Source organism: Rissa tridactyla, chromosome 6, assembly GCF_028500815.1.
Source record: "Rissa tridactyla isolate bRisTri1 chromosome 6, bRisTri1.patW.cur.20221130, whole genome shotgun sequence".
Lineage (NCBI taxonomy): Eukaryota > Metazoa > Chordata > Aves > Charadriiformes > Laridae > Rissa > Rissa tridactyla.
In genome coordinates, this window is record NC_071471.1 from 55,385,786 (window position 1) to 55,402,240 (window position 16,455).

General features: G+C 40.7%; 1 protein-coding gene across 8 annotated transcripts in view; it reads right to left on the reverse strand.

Moving 5' to 3' along the window:
* EXOC6 (exocyst complex component 6) overlaps positions 1-16,455 on the reverse strand; it is a 99,169-nt gene that overhangs the window by 1,174 nt on the left and 81,540 nt on the right. For 4 of the 8 annotated variants that reach the window (XM_054204555.1, XM_054204557.1, XM_054204564.1 and 1 more), the window contains 2 exons: positions 886-998; positions 427-438 (listed from right to left, as the gene is read on the reverse strand). In XM_054204555.1, the coding sequence (XP_054060530.1) occupies positions 427-438; positions 886-998 (125 nt within the window). Of the gene's footprint in view, positions 1-426; positions 439-881; positions 999-16,455 lie in introns of those variants that run through there. The other 4 variants (XM_054204556.1, XM_054204560.1, XM_054204561.1 and 1 more) reach the window with 2 other exon arrangements.

A 16,455-nucleotide genomic window follows, 5' to 3' on the forward strand; every position in this document is an offset into this window, starting at 1 on the left:
AAAGGAAAAATCTGACTATTTAAACAGGTTTACTTTTGTTCCTCTTTTGATCTTTCTACTAATAAGAACTGAAAGATTACAAAACTTGTTATCTATGTGTTCTTGAATTAAACTTCCGCAATGCGGAACTCGTTTTAACAAATATTACTTCACAAATCGCCCGTAAGTGTTAAGCAAATATCGCTTCGTCAGGAAACTGGCCCTACCAAATGTGTTAAAGAGAGAAGCAAACCAGAAAACCCATTAGTATCATCTGCTTCCACGGTAAGTTCAGACTCAGCGAACGGGTGTGTTTTGTTCACAGTTTGTCAAATTACCCGATACCGTTATTGCCGATCTCCCGTACCAATGGATTTAAAAACGAAATTCGGGAAATAAAAGAAATTGAAGCGACAATATTTTGTAACAACATAGGGCGATACGTACCCTCTGTGAACTCTGCAAAAGGCGCATTCACGGCAGGCGGGAGAGGAGAGAAAACACCGTTTAGAAAATGCCTTTAAACCACCGCGTTATTTCGACGCGGTTTTTAAAAAAGCGGCTCGATACCCGGCTGGCGACAACCCAGCCCTCCCCAACCCACTCGCCAGACCAAGCCGAAACGCTCGCCCCGGCTTTTATCCGCGGCGTTTCCCTTCCTTAAAGCCGCAAAGTCGGGAAGCGGGGGTTGCGCCGGCATCGCCCGCGGCTGCCGGCACCGGGACGGCGAGGAGTTGTCGCCGCGGCTACCGGGATGGCGACCCCGCTCCCGGCCTCCGTGGGCGCAGCGTTCCCAGCCCGGCACCCACGGGGCGGGACGCCCCGTGGGTGCCGGGCTGGGAGCGCTGCGCCCACGATCCGCCGCCCACCCGCATCCCCCTCCCCCCCGCTTCTTCCCGCACTTACTTCTCCAGGAGCGTGAGTGCCGTGCTGGGATTGACCCGCAGGTATTTGGAGGTGGCTTGCCCGTAGTCGGCCAGGTAGGTGGACCAGTCCCACACCATGAAGAGGTCCAGGAGCTGGGGCGGGGGGGGTAGAAAAGGGCGGGTGAGGGAGCGCTGAGCGGCTCTGCGGGGTCCGCTCCCTCGCCCCGAGCCCAGCCGCCAGCCCCTTCACCTGCCCCGTTTATTTCTTTAACGCCTTCTCGCCTCCCTCCCTGCGCTGGTTTGGCCCTAGGAGGGGATGCTGATGGCTTCGCGCTTTGCTCTTTCGGGGGCTTGCTTGAGCGTGGGGAGTGGGAAGGGGATACTTGCATCTGTTGCTGCTCACAGCAATTTAAACCAGAGGCTCAAGTAGTCTCAATTAAGTGAATTAAACAACCCCTGCTGCACTCTCCGCGGCGACTGATCCCCGTGACTCAGCCCCAAGCCCTGGGCACACTTCTGGCCCAAACAACCCTCAAACACTTAAATGGGGGTGGGGGGAAAGCCTCCAAACGCAGTCCTACATCTGACCACAGTTTCGAATCAGGCCTTTGACTCACGATCTCGGAGCTGCTGTTCAACAGAACAGCCTGCTTTTGCAAGCAGACGCAATGCTTAACCTCTAGCAGCCAGCACCATCGCAGCCCTGAAAGCTGAATTCACCCTCCGCCATCACGGGTGCAGGCCGGGCGCCCTGCCCAGGCTGCCTGGGGCCAGGGCACAGGCGGCCCCTGCTCGCTCCGTGGAGCCTTTCCCACGGCTACCTGCGGAACAGCCGGTCCCGCTCCCACTGACGTCAATGGCGGGGTGCCCCAGCTTCCCCCCACCTCTGGTGCCTGGCCTTGTCCTGCTGCTGAGGGCTAATCAGGCTGGTTCTCAGGCTGCCCTGTGTTAGCCAAACCTACTCTTAAAATAAGCGTGGGGAACCACTAGCGACACCGCCCCGGCGTGCAGTGCCCACGGCTGCTCCGCTGAGCTGGGTCCTCAGCGTCACCTAGAGCCCCTGTAATACCTGGAAAGGTTGGGGTGGAATAGGATTTTCTGTAACAAAACCACTTTAAGAAACGTTAACAGACTACTGCGGGTCATACCATTTTGCTGTTTAAATAAAGAGCCCTTTTCACTTTAAACATTTGCTCCTGCTAAGCTGTTACAGCTGGGGCACAGCAGCAGCAGCCGCGCACCCCTCTGACTGCTCAGAGTAGGCTAAGAACAGGGCTGCAACCTCTGAGAGCTTTGCCTTCCTCAAACTTCTCAGCCTGGTAAAACATCACAGATCTCCAGTAACGCTCATCCCCAAAATCATAACACCAACTTAATTATAAAATAAAAGTATACACCTGGTCTTCACAGCTTCAAATTTATATGCTTTTTCTTCTCCAGATTTTTCCACTTCCTAACCCCTTTCTTATGTCATTTTCAAATAAAGTGACTAATTTATATTAATTATTTTCCAATTAATTACTTCTTCCATATTTGTAGTATTCTCTTTTATGAATAAATAGTAACATTTCCTGGCTTTATAACAGATCTCTGATACAGTTACTACTCTGTCCTTCCAAAGTCCTCCAGGGACCACTACAAACCTCAGTGACATCTAGATTTTACGTTTGACTATCTCATTTGGGTGAAAGGTGTATAAAAAGCGAGGAGGCTATTTTCATTCTCTACTGACTACATATCCACGATAGCTGCCAAGGTCAAATGAAAATAGTTCTTTTTCACAAAGCGCTTTCTCAGGATGGGCACCATCAATTCTCCTACTGAGCTGGAGAGAAGAGAAGATGCCTTTAGTCACTAAGCAAACAGGCTCAGGAAGGCTCTGAGAACTCAGGAATTAGTGGCATTTGTGAAACCCACAGCCTCAGTTGCTGCTGCATGTTACTCATAATTTCTTATTTCTTGCCTTACAGCAGCCGGTAGTGCCCAGTCCTCATAGAGGCTGTGTGACACATTCAAAAGCACAATCAAAAGAGCAGCCAGGCAGGACAAGCAGAACACAACACAAGTTGAGAGGATAAAGCTGACAGTCACAGGAACCCAAACTACATAATCTGGAAACTTGATGTTCCCTCTCTCTCTTACAGAGAAGCAAATAATGTATTAATAAATTACTACTATTTACAATGCCAGTTGTCATGGGCTCCATACGGGACGTGGTCCTTAAGAAAGGACCACGCCAATGCTCCTGCAGAAGTTGTGTTCAGTAAATCAGAGGTGAAAGATTTCATTTCTTATCCCTATTGTAACATTGAAATTGAGGATTCTGGGTAAATCCTAAATAACTCTGAAGCTCTGTATCCTGTTAGCAACATGCAGCCCAAAGCCATCGATGACTGATACAATTACAGTGCTGACAAGTTGGAAGAAACTTTCCTGCCAATATCGCAAGAACAATTTTCATACCATACTTTCAGTGCCTGAATCAGCCATCTGATTGTGTCATGGCTCTGGGACACCCTAGTGATAGTGACGGCTGGGGTGGAAGATTACACCTCATCTGTTGCCTGACCAAACACAGGCATGTAGGGCTCTAAATAGACCATGGAGTCCGCTGCTTTTCAACACGTGAGGTAAAACAATATCCCAAGAGAACATGAAGCATGTTCTGCACACTCTAAGACAGTCCTGGCTCTGAGGAATGACACTATCGGCAACGGGGGATGTACCCTGAGCATTTTCCCTGCTCCACACCTGGTCAAAGACCTGCACACAACCAGCCTCATGCTAATAAATCTCCTAAATCAAGGCAGCTGTCATGACACGTGGCAGGTAACACGAAGGACCAGGGACATGCAATCAAATGACACATGCCACTCAATCATAGCTCCCTTCCCTCCTTCTGCACATGTGTTCAGGGGCCGCAGAGTGACAAACGTGCCCCGCTGCTGGAGTAAACGCGACAGAGCTGCAGACCCTGCTGGAGACCAGGCTGCTGCTGTGCACAATTATACGTTGTGGGTTTTGTCCCCCTCACAGCTGCAGGCATATTGCTGTACATAATGGACTTTGACAGCACGTACTGTACGCTGCGGGTGGGAAGAGCTGCCTGGTGTGCAGCTCTTCGGATCTGTGTCCTGGCCATTCATATCACCTGCATCGGAATTGGCACTTGGCGGATGTACAGTCAACGCAGGCACTTTGTGAGGGGAGCAGGCTGGCCAGCAGCCAGCAGCAACAGGGACAGTCTAGCAGAGCTGCCCGTCCCGGGACCATCACACGTGTACGGGAAATAACTTCAATCGACCCATCATACAAAGCTTCCCTTGAGCACAACCCCGGATTCGCCTTCACTCCTGCAGCCATGCTGCGGAGGTACCCACCCTACAGTCTGCTTCAGCTTCTGCTACTCTGTTCCTTCCTGATTTACACTGCCTTTTGCTACAAAAACGTGTGCCTTGTTTAAATGAAGAATTTTAATTCCTTCTCCTCGTACAGAAAGACCTCTATTAAAGTGGGACTGTCTTGGTCACAGGCATATTATCTGAAAGATAGCCCACCCATTCGAAGATGCACAAAAATATTTGGGCTACTTGATGTGATTTGAACATACTCTTGGAAAGACAACGTCAATAATGAAGCACTGGCCTACTGAATCCTTTAGTAGATTATTTTTATTTTAGTAAAGGACAAAGTTACCTTGAAATTTATACATAAAGATTATTGAAAATAAGAGAACATAAAGATGCAAAAAACCTGTTTTTTAATTCATGCAAACAGATAGCTACATGAAATTCATCATGAAAATTTGGCCAACTCTTCAACAGATGTGAAAAAAACCCCACCAACTTTTTCCCTATATTTTTGATGTATTTTCATTCACAGTAGATGCATGTTAAAATGATTTTATAATGCGACAGGGACTAGGCGTATGCAAAACCACAAGGAGAGGGAACAGCCCTTGGTAATGTTACACGGTACTCAAGGTGAAGATATAATGGAAATACTTTGTGGATTTGGCTTGACATGCTGACGTGACTCATGCTACAGAGATGTAATACGCAGGATATGTTAAGTTCCACTGAAATAAAAGAAGGTTGTAAATCTCTGCAGTTTTAAATACTGTGATTACTACTAATGCCGAAAAAGAAAAATTATATCAAGGGCAAGTCTAATCGTAAAAGCATTAATTTTGCCAAAAAGAGTATCAGCTACAATTAAAAAAAAACCAAAAAACAAAACCAAAAGAGTTAGGGGATTTAAGTTCAGGTGAGCTTGTCCCACGGCTTCTCAGTTGTGAAGCACAAAGTACAGGAGAATTTGCTGGTTTTGTGACAGTAGTTCTTATTCTGGCAAGAAGAATCAACCTGTTAAAGACCAAATTACAGCAACATTTCCCTACTGCTATTTTAGCCACTATAACTATCACTATTACCAAGACAGTAATTTAAAATAAGATGCATTGTCTCGCAAGGAAAGGTCCACACTAACATGCACTGTAGTAAAAGAAATACATGCAGAGAATAGGTCCTGGCAATAAATATTTTCCTGCCTCAAAAATCAATCCAAACCCACAGTGTAGCACAGCACACTGGTGCTGCTGGCTGCGACTGCTTCACAGTTAGCATGTGCATTGTTTGCCTTGAAATTACAACAGGAAAAATGTTTATTTTGCACATGCATCTTTCCAGACTTAACGTGTATGGGAAATACTTCAAACTGGACAGAAAGGCAACCTCTCCTGCTACCCTGAGAGTCAGTGCAGACCATTAGCTGCTAGTCAGCACCCAGCCCCACCTAAGGAGCCACCCAAGGGTGCTCTGTCAGAACCAGCTTACCACGCAGCTGAAACACTGTCAAGCACCGAATAAACTAGAAATACGTACTCTACTACGCAAGAACAATGGCCTTGTTGTACTCTCTTTATCCCATAACAACCATGAAAAATAAGAATAAGCTGAGACGGGCAATGCTATACCTGAGAATTTTACAAAGAAGCAGAATACACTTCCCTAGGAGCAAGGGAAGCCTGTCTGACTAGGAATAATTTGCAGAGAAGTGTGCGTACCTGTGTGTGCGTCTGAGTCATTACCAAACAACAACAACAGCAAAAGAACAAACTTTATCCTTTCTAGTATACCAGATAGAGTGTCCAATAGACTGTCCACTTTCATTTACAAGATAGAGTATACACTTCTGCCTTATTTAGAGGATTTGCCTCTTCTAAAGATATGATAGAAGGGGAACGTTTATCCAACATCTTGGAACCATCAGGGCTGATAATCAGACAGCAGCATGCTCCTTTTACTGTATATGAAAAGAGTGTTGCCCTCTCAAACCATCACCTTATTAGTCACATATATACTTACAACATTATAGATAACTTTAGCCTCTGGCTGCTGTTCTGTGCTTGCATTTTGAATGATGTCCTACAATACTTTGATTTTCTAACTTTTTGCTCATGTCTATGTATTTTCTAAATGTCTTTTATGTCTAACATCAGCTCTTTCTGCTTGAAATAAACACCATGTGGAAAAAAAGGTGTTTATATATACTTATATAAAAGGCTATAGTATTCTCTTACTTTATGCAGATAACTGCTATTTTTAATTTGAATACTTTTACTTTAAACACAACGATTTTATTGTAAAAGATACTAAAATATTTTTCTGGTTAAAAGAGGTCTTACTTTAAGACCTTGATAGCTAACAGGTTTGGTTAACGCAAAACATTACAATATTGATGCCACAGGGGAGAAAATGTTCTTAAGATTTTAGGGACAGAATTCTGTTTTCAAATAGTGCACTTGCACCTGTTCTTCAATGTCAGTACTCTTGCTTCTTCCCAATCTAGGTGATATGGCCATGTTTGGATAGAAATTACTGGTAAAGTAAAGCCCAGTAAAGCTTTTTCTTATATTACCTAAAATCCCGAGCAGCTCAGCCATAGTCCTGTATTTAGGCCATCTTGTAATTAAATGAGAATTTTGTGCACTGGGAACTGCTGGAATCGACCATCCGGCCCTTTCAATGCTGTTTGAACCTCTTGTCACATCCTCAAATATCATACAGATGGCCTTTCCTTTTTACTTTTGGGCAACTGTCAGGAATAATCTTGGAAGAGAATGCAAGTTTGGGAACTAGCTATCCAGAGTCAACAGAAGGGTTTTGCAGAAGGAAATGGGGGCAGCGTCCACCAGACCACAATAAGCGTGTTGGTTATACTAAAAAAAATGTAATTTTAAATTATCAAGGTAGCTTAGTACAAGTTGGAATGGTGCCGTTATCTCTTCCGAAGTAGCAAGAGTGTCAGCAAATAGCTTTGGTTGTACAACAGGCACCAGTGACAGAGGAGCCGGAGATAAAAAATGAGGAGTTGTACACTTAATATCCTGCTTACCTTTCTGTAAATCCAAATACTCCATCAAAAGAAAAGTAATTCTTTTAAGGTATCACTATCAGTTATGTCCTTCTGGTCCACTCTCTTTGCTCACAAGCTGAATATTTCTTATGCTAAACAGTTTATTAACCCCTAATCACCCAGTTACTTCTGGACTTGATTGCATGTGTAATTACCTTTTGTCAGGTACAATTTGCCTGATAAACATGTCAGAACACTTGCTGCTTAGTCTGTTGAAACAGATAAATGCTGTCTTTCCACAGCCTTGGGGCATAATTAACAGGGGGAAAAAAAAGGCAGTTATAAAAACACACAGAAGCTGATTCAGTGAGGCAGGAGTTCACAGCATGCAGCCGGCCAAGGCCCATTGCCTGGCCCGCTATGCTTGCCTGAGCGCTCATTGAGCTCCAGCCTGCTGTGACAGGGCAACAGGGGCAGCCCTCAAAAACTGAGATTTAAAGTAGGTTTCCACGTGAACTTCAAAAAAAAAAAAAAAGAAAAAAAAAGAGGGGGATGATGCCTCTTTGGGAAAAAAAAATATAAAAATCAAAACAGCCAAAAAACCAAACCCAAAGTAAAGCAGCAGATAATGATATTGGTAGAGTCCCTGTCATCGTTATGTGTTACACGCTCAAGTAGACTCTCTGGGATGGGACCAGGAATCGAAAAAAAATAAAAGAAGTCAGAGGAAAAAAAAATAAATCAGGAAAAGCAAAAAGGGCAAGAGTTAAAAAAAAAAAAAAAAAAAAAAAAAGAGCTTAGTGGCATTCTTGGGCTCAGTTTCTTCTGGTTTCTGCCCTGTAGTGTTTGCAGGTTATGTACCCACGCACTACGGGGAGTGCAAAAAAAGAAATCCTTACCTGACCTCTGGATAACCCAAACAGGAGATTAGCCCATTTCCAAGCAAAGCAGGTTGTCACACTGTTAGGCCAATTGCTTCTATTGACACTTTGCATAAACATCTTACACAGGGTGATCAGAAAGGACTGTTATGCCATTAACGCTCTTTTTATTTTTTTATACCTAAGCCTTACAGAATAAAGGCCTTTCTGAGTAAGGGATAACAAAAGGGTCAAAAGGTCACAAACATTCTTTTAAGTAGGTAAAAATCGGGGAAGTTTCAGATTCATTGAAAAGTGCAAATTGGAACTTTTTTGCGTCTTGCGACATTCCAGCACGCTCAGCTTTTTCTAATTTTACTTCTAGTAAATTAATCAATCTACTTAATTGTGTATTTTTACTTTTACTTTTAAATAAGAAAATGCTAAAATCTTCATTTTAGGAAATAGCAAGCTGTCTAATCTTCTCAGCTAATCAGCAATCTAAACAGATTTAGACATTACCATTAAAATCCTCATGAGGAACAGTGTAAAAATATATAGAATTTTTTCTTGAAGTGGTACAACTAAACAGTCTCTCACATACAGTTTTCACCTATAATTTACACAGCATGCGGTTTGCACTGTGTACAGCAAAATATTCTATATTTTCCTTTGTTTTGTTTTTGCTTTGATCAGAGATGGAAACAATCTCCCTTTAATAGTATAAAAGCCACCTGCTGGGCATCGCAGACTACAGCTAATTGGTAAATTCTTTGAAATTTAGATATAATGGATTTTGACCTCTTTAATTAAAAAAATCCCAAAGCCTAGAATACTGGTGAACTCTTCTGGGAAACGAACAGTGCCAAGTATATACAGCTGCAAGCTATGCCAAATCCTTTCTTAGGAGAGAATACAGAATACCACTGAGATTTTTTCCTTGAGGATGTGTGGCTTTTGACCTAGAAAAAAAGCCCCGTGACTATTGTTAGCTATATATCATTTAAGTCATTAAGATAAAGGAATAGCAAATATATTAATATTTCAATTATTAGTATTTGTATCGGAGTACGGAGCTAAAAAGCTCTAAAGATGAAGGGGACTTTTTCATTTTAAACACAGTAAACTCAGAAAAGCCACTCACTAATGTCCCACTCCAACATTTCCCACCCCGAGGAACTCACACTGTACCTATATCCACCTTTAATTCAGAAGAACAAACAGGTTTGATGACTGAAAAGGAAGCCAGTCAACCAGAATCATTGCTGTTTCATAATTTCTGACATAATGTTAACCTTTCAGTGGAGCTATAATCTCATCAGTTTGTGAACTCTGAAGCAGCGCTGTCTTCCTTTTGTTAAAACGCTTATTTATACTCTGCCCAGCATAACGGGGCCAAGATCCCTGACTGGGACTCACAGGCACTGCAGTAACACAGCTACACAACACCACCACTTTCCTTTTAGTCTCTGCTTATGTTTCAGGCACAAGTACACGTGAATATACATTACACAGGTATACACTTATTTCCAGTGGATTAACAAAAAATCCTGCACGAACACAAAGATAACACCCCCTTTAGTTCACCAACTGTTATCTCCCTGTTTATTAAAGCTTGCACACCATGAAAGCACTTATTAGATTGGAATTAAAAATAAAAACAGAATCAGAACCGGATAAAGACAAGTCTTGTTCACTCTAAACTTTTCCTGGTCGCAAAGGCAGAGCGGAAGTATTTAAAACATAGTCCAGCTTACAAGGAAAAAAAGACAGAGTTTGCTAATTGTAGAATAACACCGTACCAACCAAATGCAATTATCACTTAATCAGCTGGTGTTCCTTACTGCTGACAAATATCTTGTTAGCCTGGTTAGCAAGTCTGCCTGCCACTTGCCAAAATATTTTGTTTTATTTACTCCTGGTGACTTATTTTGTGAATGTGGTGAATTTTAAAATCCCCCCTACTGATCACATAACTGGAATAACACACACTGGTATTTCAAAGTCTAAATTGATCTCTTGATCTGTGAATGTCTCCCTATAGTTTATGCTACCCTTTTTCTGGATTGGTATAACAAATGCATTTCCAAAGTGATGTTATTGGGACTTAGCTATGCAATTCCCATTAGTGTCAATGGGGGTCGCAGGCTAAATTCCTAGGCAATGCTTTGAAAATTGAGCCCTGGATTTTCAAAGGAAGGATAGTTTGTGTTAGAAAGGCAGTGTCTTTCCGTTTTTAAGCCACCGCATTAAAACTTGCCTTTTTTTTTTTTTTTAAAGCACTAGGCATTTAGAAATTGTGCCTAAATTGGGGACTTTTAAATGTTCACAAGAATGAAACAGTTTTATATTTAAATGCTTCCATCTGTTTCAAATTTATAAGGGAAAACCATATCTGTCACTATCTTGAATGCTGGGATACAATCTTTAACACATTTGTAAGCATATAATATATAAACTCAGAGGTTATGACAGCTGAACCCCTGGGAATTGTTGTTACGCTAAGAAAAAAACAGAAGTTACTTATGTTCAAATAAGTCCTTTATAATCTAAATTCTCTGAAAGGGCAGAATTCTTTCCTAAAATCTGGACCTTGAGGAACACGGTGAGAGATGCCTGGTCTTGTTATATTCATGAGCAATCCCAAATACCTTTTTTATTCTTGGACACTTCAAATGAACTTAGGCCTGCCTACAAAATAAAACGCTTGCTGTTGAAGTCACGTGAACAAGCCTGTTGCTGTTACCGTAACCAGAAAAACACTTACAACGTATAATTTTTACAAATCCCATTAAAACTTCAAGCAGCCCAAGATGTAACTTCTGAAGAAAGTCAGTGAAAAATAGTCACTGAGGCAAATATAAATAGCTAGGCCCTATGCAATACACAATATAGCAACAAGTAATACCTCTTCAAAGAAGATTTGTTTAATTACAGTGCAAATGTTTATTATGAAGTGTGTTCTTCATCATTAAAGAATAAGCTGGACTAGTAGCAAAAGAACCGTCTTTTGAGTCTAGAAACAGGGAAGAGTTTGAAAAGCAGGAGCCTGGCAGACAGTCAGGCTCCAGAGGGCACGGGCTCGGGCCAAATTGCTCCGGTCAAGCCCGTTAGCCCGTACACGAAGTCCCTTTAGACAAAGCATAAAACTATGTCAATGATAAAATTTGTGTGGATTAAAAATTGTGTATTATGCAATGGTCAGGTCATTCACCTTTTTTTTGGGTTTTTTTTTGTTTGTTTGTTTTGTTTTGGAGCTTCTGACGCAGAGGCGTACACGCTCAAACAGCACGCAGGGGTGACAAGTGCAGCCCCCCCAAAACAGGACATTCGCCTCTGACCTGAATGAGACTTTGAAAATACAATTTCAGTTTTTAAAATTATGAAGCATTTAATATAGCACAGTTAAATTTAAGCTGTCATTTTCCTTCGGCTTCTGTTTTTATTTTTCTTTTTTAAATACGAGTGGCTACCTGCAAGTAGGACTTAAACATTGAAATTTACCAAAACTATTATTAACTGAAGAGGTATTTTTTACAGTTAAGTTTAAATAAATTTTCTATAAGCATTGTTTGTTGGTTTTTTTTCCAACTGCACAAGACTTGTAAGAGGCTGGCTTTAAAGTACTTGGATCTTCTACAAAATAATGCCATAAATGCCACATGATGTGGTGCTGTACCTTAAAGTATGTTTCTTGGGGATTTAAAACTGATCATTCGTATCAATCCTTCCTGTAAAAATACATTTGCTGTGTTTCACTAAAAAGATGTATTCAAAATTTTCAAAATCTAATGTTAGAATTGGATTTAACCCCCTTCTCTGGTTTAGAGAAGGCGGGGCTAATTAAAAATCATCTAACTTGGTGCAACTGGACTAAAATTTAAACGCAAAACAAGCCCATTTCAACTTCCATACTATGTTCTGGAATTGAACACTTGTCCCATTTGTCATATTTAAAATTTAGCCGTAGCCATGAGAGTAACTCTAGATGCTTTCAGTCTCACCAGAGGTCAGTATATATACTATACCATGAATAGTCATTCTCTGACAAATGCTGTTTTGAATAAACTAATCCAAACTGTCCTTGTATATGCACACATCTGATCCATAAAGTCAGGCTGCTGTACCCTGGAACTAAACATCAGTAGAGATCTGCACAAGTATAATTACAACTCCAAGTTTAATTCTCAGTAGGAATACTTCTAGCCTTGAAGAAAGGATTTTTAGATACACGGTCCTGGCATGTGAATGTAAACCGATGCCTACGAGAAGACAAGTAAGCACGGCACAGCTCCACAGCATCAGGCTTGTGCTCACACAGGAGGCAAAGACGAGCCACTTCAACTCTTGGTGTGAAGCTGCAACTCAGAACTGACCCAGGAAGCTGCCAACCTGGGTTGGGAATTAGCGATTCAGTGGTAGAACGGGGTATTTCCTTTTCCTAGCTTTCCAGTTATTTCTTGTCGTATTCTGAATTGGACCAAAACACCAGAGGAAATTACATCTAAGAAAAAGACCGAAATTACACTGTTACAGAGACTAAGGTTTCCAACCTAACAGACGCTATACATCATGTCCATAAGGTTTATGAGCATCTCTTGAATCTGCAGCATTTGATCTCCACAGAGGTCAGTGATCTCTAGTGTGCACTATGAAACACATCATCTCCACTGAGGTAATTTGGGTTTCTAACAGCAGGTAGGGGAAAATAGTTTGGTTCAACACAACGGTCTAACTATTTTTTAATCTATAACTTTTTGCTTTGGTTTAGTTTATTTTTAAGAGTTGTGCGGTTCTCAAAAAGCTGCAGATCTAAAACAAACAAACAAAAAAATCCCAGTCTCAGTGCTCCAGATTCTCCTCTTATGTGGCCACCAAAGCCCTCAGCATTTCAGATACAAGGCACCTGTCCGAAAAGCCTCTGCAGGAAGCAGATACAAATATAGAAACTGTTCAGTAAAGAATCTCAGCTGATCTTGGATGCCAAGTTAGAATATGTGGAAAGCCATGGAAATCCAAGACATAAAAGGCCAGAAACCAGCATCATTTTGTTTGCATCCAGAAACAAAAATCCAATGCAATCCACAAGGCAGAAACACTTACAGATGTGCTCATCATGAGTTTACTGTAAACAGATAGTTATTTCTTCCAAAGTAGTGCATTCAGGGTACGGCTGCGTAACCACCCTTCATAGCAGATGAAGTTACATCCCTTAGGGAAAGCTATACTAGACCTGGGAACCACTGGACAAGGAATTCCACAATCAGTAGCTCAGGAATGTAAATATAGACAAGTTAAAAGCAAAGCCAAAACCACTAGACAAAAGTTTCATATTCTTTCATGGACAACCTTCACTTTCTTCTTTAGCTACTACAAGATGTTTACTTCCACATTTGTATCTATCAAATGACTCTAAAAACATTTCAGCAAACACTACAGGCCGTATAAAATCCTGGTACTTGTTTTTGTTTTTCTTGTGTAGATAACTTGGTTCAGCAAAGGCTTCTGAGCCCAGTAAGTTGCAGTAACAAGAAACCCAGATAACTCAGAATTTGTTTTTGTTGGCTTTTTGCAAAAGATCTTTCTTCTCCTGCTGCCATGTTTGCAAACATTTTAGGAAAAACCCTTTCTGCTTAATGTCAATAGTCCACTATTACTGCTTTTCTAAGAAACACATCTACAAGAAATTATTCTCCTGGGAATTTTTTTTCCTTACAATATCCCTCTTCTCATTACGTCTCAGATGGTAATATTTTCTTAAAATGTCGCATCTGAAAAATTATTTTTAAAATTACTCTGGAAGAGAGAAAAATTCCAAAATATGTAACATGTCATTTGTAATAATTACTCTTCATATCTTAACTCAAATAGATCCCAAAATACATGGAACTTTTGCTGAGTAATGATGGCACTGTTCAGCGTCTAATGCCTCTTGCAATTTGAAAACCTCTTCCCCTGATTTTACTTGCCACTTTGAAATGTTATCCCTTTCTGGTGAGTAATCCTGTGCCAGATTCTTTTGCTTCTTAAACGAACGTTATTCTCACCCTTTATTGACTGACCACATCTATTATCACATGTAAGCAGTGTTAATCCTCTAGTAATTAACACCCTTATTAAAGTAATTTTAACTCAAAGAAGTTTAAATCGCATTATTGGTTTTATTTAATTAAGCTATGGGGACTGTTTTACACCGTCATTTGAGTTTTCAGCTTGTGCCTTTTCAATCTACCAGTTACTGTGTTCCCCCCACGTCCTGGTTACCTGTGTATTTCTGTCTAGGAATTATTCAACACCATTCTGTTTCACTGTGAACTTTTTAAACTATCCACTATGCCAATGGACGCAAGATTTAGACGCTATACTGAACCTATTACATCCAAAACTATAATTTGGATGTGCATTTCAGTGAAATCATCACATCTATCCTTCCACAGGGCTCAATATCTTGTTAGTACTTAAAATGAAAGAGACACTTTTAATGTCCTTCTTGTACATCCTAAGCAAGGGCAAAGATTTTTATTTAAACTTTAGACTGTCGAAAATAAAGGATAATCTGAATGCACTGAGTTGTGCCACTTGCAAAGGCTGGCTCAGCACTTTTTCTGTTACTTCAAAAATAAGTCAAGTTTTAAAGTTGCGTGTGTCTGTGTGTCTCCACTGCATGTTCTTTTCTATGGGAAAATATCTGCTGGCCTATGTTCTCTTACAGATCTCAGGTAAGCTACTCAACTGACATGTTTGACACAGGGTCAAAAGATGAAAACTGTCTTCTGGTTTAACTGCATCATGTTACACTGTGCACTCTGGAAGAGTGTGGGCTAATTGTGTGTCCTCCTGGAACGATTTCCTGGAGGCATGCCACCGAAACCGGGAAAGCTTGCGTTCTCCTGGGAATACGGCAACCTGACGGCTTCATGGACTTTATACACCATTAACTGTGTACTGAGAGTCCTTTCTTTTCTTTGGGTAAAAACATCTCTTCAAAATTCTACTGATTAAAAAAAGAAATGTTCTTAATGGGTCTTAGCATCAACCATAGAAAATGACAAACATAGAAACAAAAGGATAAGAACAATAAAGTACACATTTATAGTCAGGGACTGACTTTTTCTTTTTTTTTGTCCTTCATCCTATATCTTTAAGTTCTCCTTTTCTCCTCCCCATCATCTACTGCTTTCATCTACTAATCTTTTGACCTTTTTTTTTTTTTTTTAAAATTTCTTTGCGTTTCTGTTCATATTCACTCTTTTTTCTCCCACCTTCATTCTTTTCTATGAATGCAGGGTCTGCTACGTTGTGCCGTTCCTTTGCTAGTAACGCTCTAGGGAAAATCCTCTCCAAGAAGAGAACTTCTTTAGGTTCTAAACTATCACCTATATGTAAATCTTGTATGTAAACTTTATCTGTTATTTCAGTATTCTTTAAAAAAGTGCAACTTTTAAGATGACAAATCGCTCCAAAGCTGACACACCCATAACAGACATATATGTTAACATAGTATAAGCCAGTATGGTATAAAACTGTGCCTAAGAATATGCTGGTGCAATCATATTGCTTATAGTACAATTTCTTCACTTAATTCAGAAACCAGTTATTTACATAACAGTACGAAATTCAATAATTTCTTTTGCTACCTATTAGTGTCTTTGTACTAACAGAAGGAAAATATGAGGGTTTCATCTCCCAAATTTCACTGACTGACTGGAGACAGTCAGATAGTAAGAATAATATTTTTTTATTTGTATTTCCGCAGTGCTAAAACACTCAGCTGAAGATCAGTGGCACATTATGGTACATATTGTACAAACACTTTTGAAGATATGATCTTTTTTTCTAAGACACTATGATTCAAAGGAATAAACACTCATTAACTACATTTCACTTATTCAAGTCCATACTACATCTATGCAACTCCTTCCTTGTGTTGTTATTGTTCTGCAGCAGAGAAAAATTCTTGATTTCTTGTTGTAAAAGTTCCCTTTGATTTTACTGGATTTTACATTTGCCCTATAGTGACTTCCAAAGAAGAGACAGACTAACTTTCTTTCTCACAGAAGAAACTCGCAAAAGGAAAAAAATGGGATAGTCTGCCCGCTGCCTGTGATTGTCAGACAATTTAGAGAACGAAGGGAACCTAAATATGTCAATTGATGCAACTGAAAAAATACTGAAGGCAAATCTGTAGGGTTAAGGGTTTAGTGGTGTTGCCCAGTATATACTAAATACCAGTGATACTACCAGCTTAGTTAAGGCTGGAGGATGTAAGCAATTTTGGGGCAGAAATTATTGAATATGCTAATGCAGCTACCAGTCCCATGGCTCCCTGATGGGAGACTAGGGCTCATAGATGTTAAGAGAATACAAATAACAAGTAACTTGAAGGAAAACAA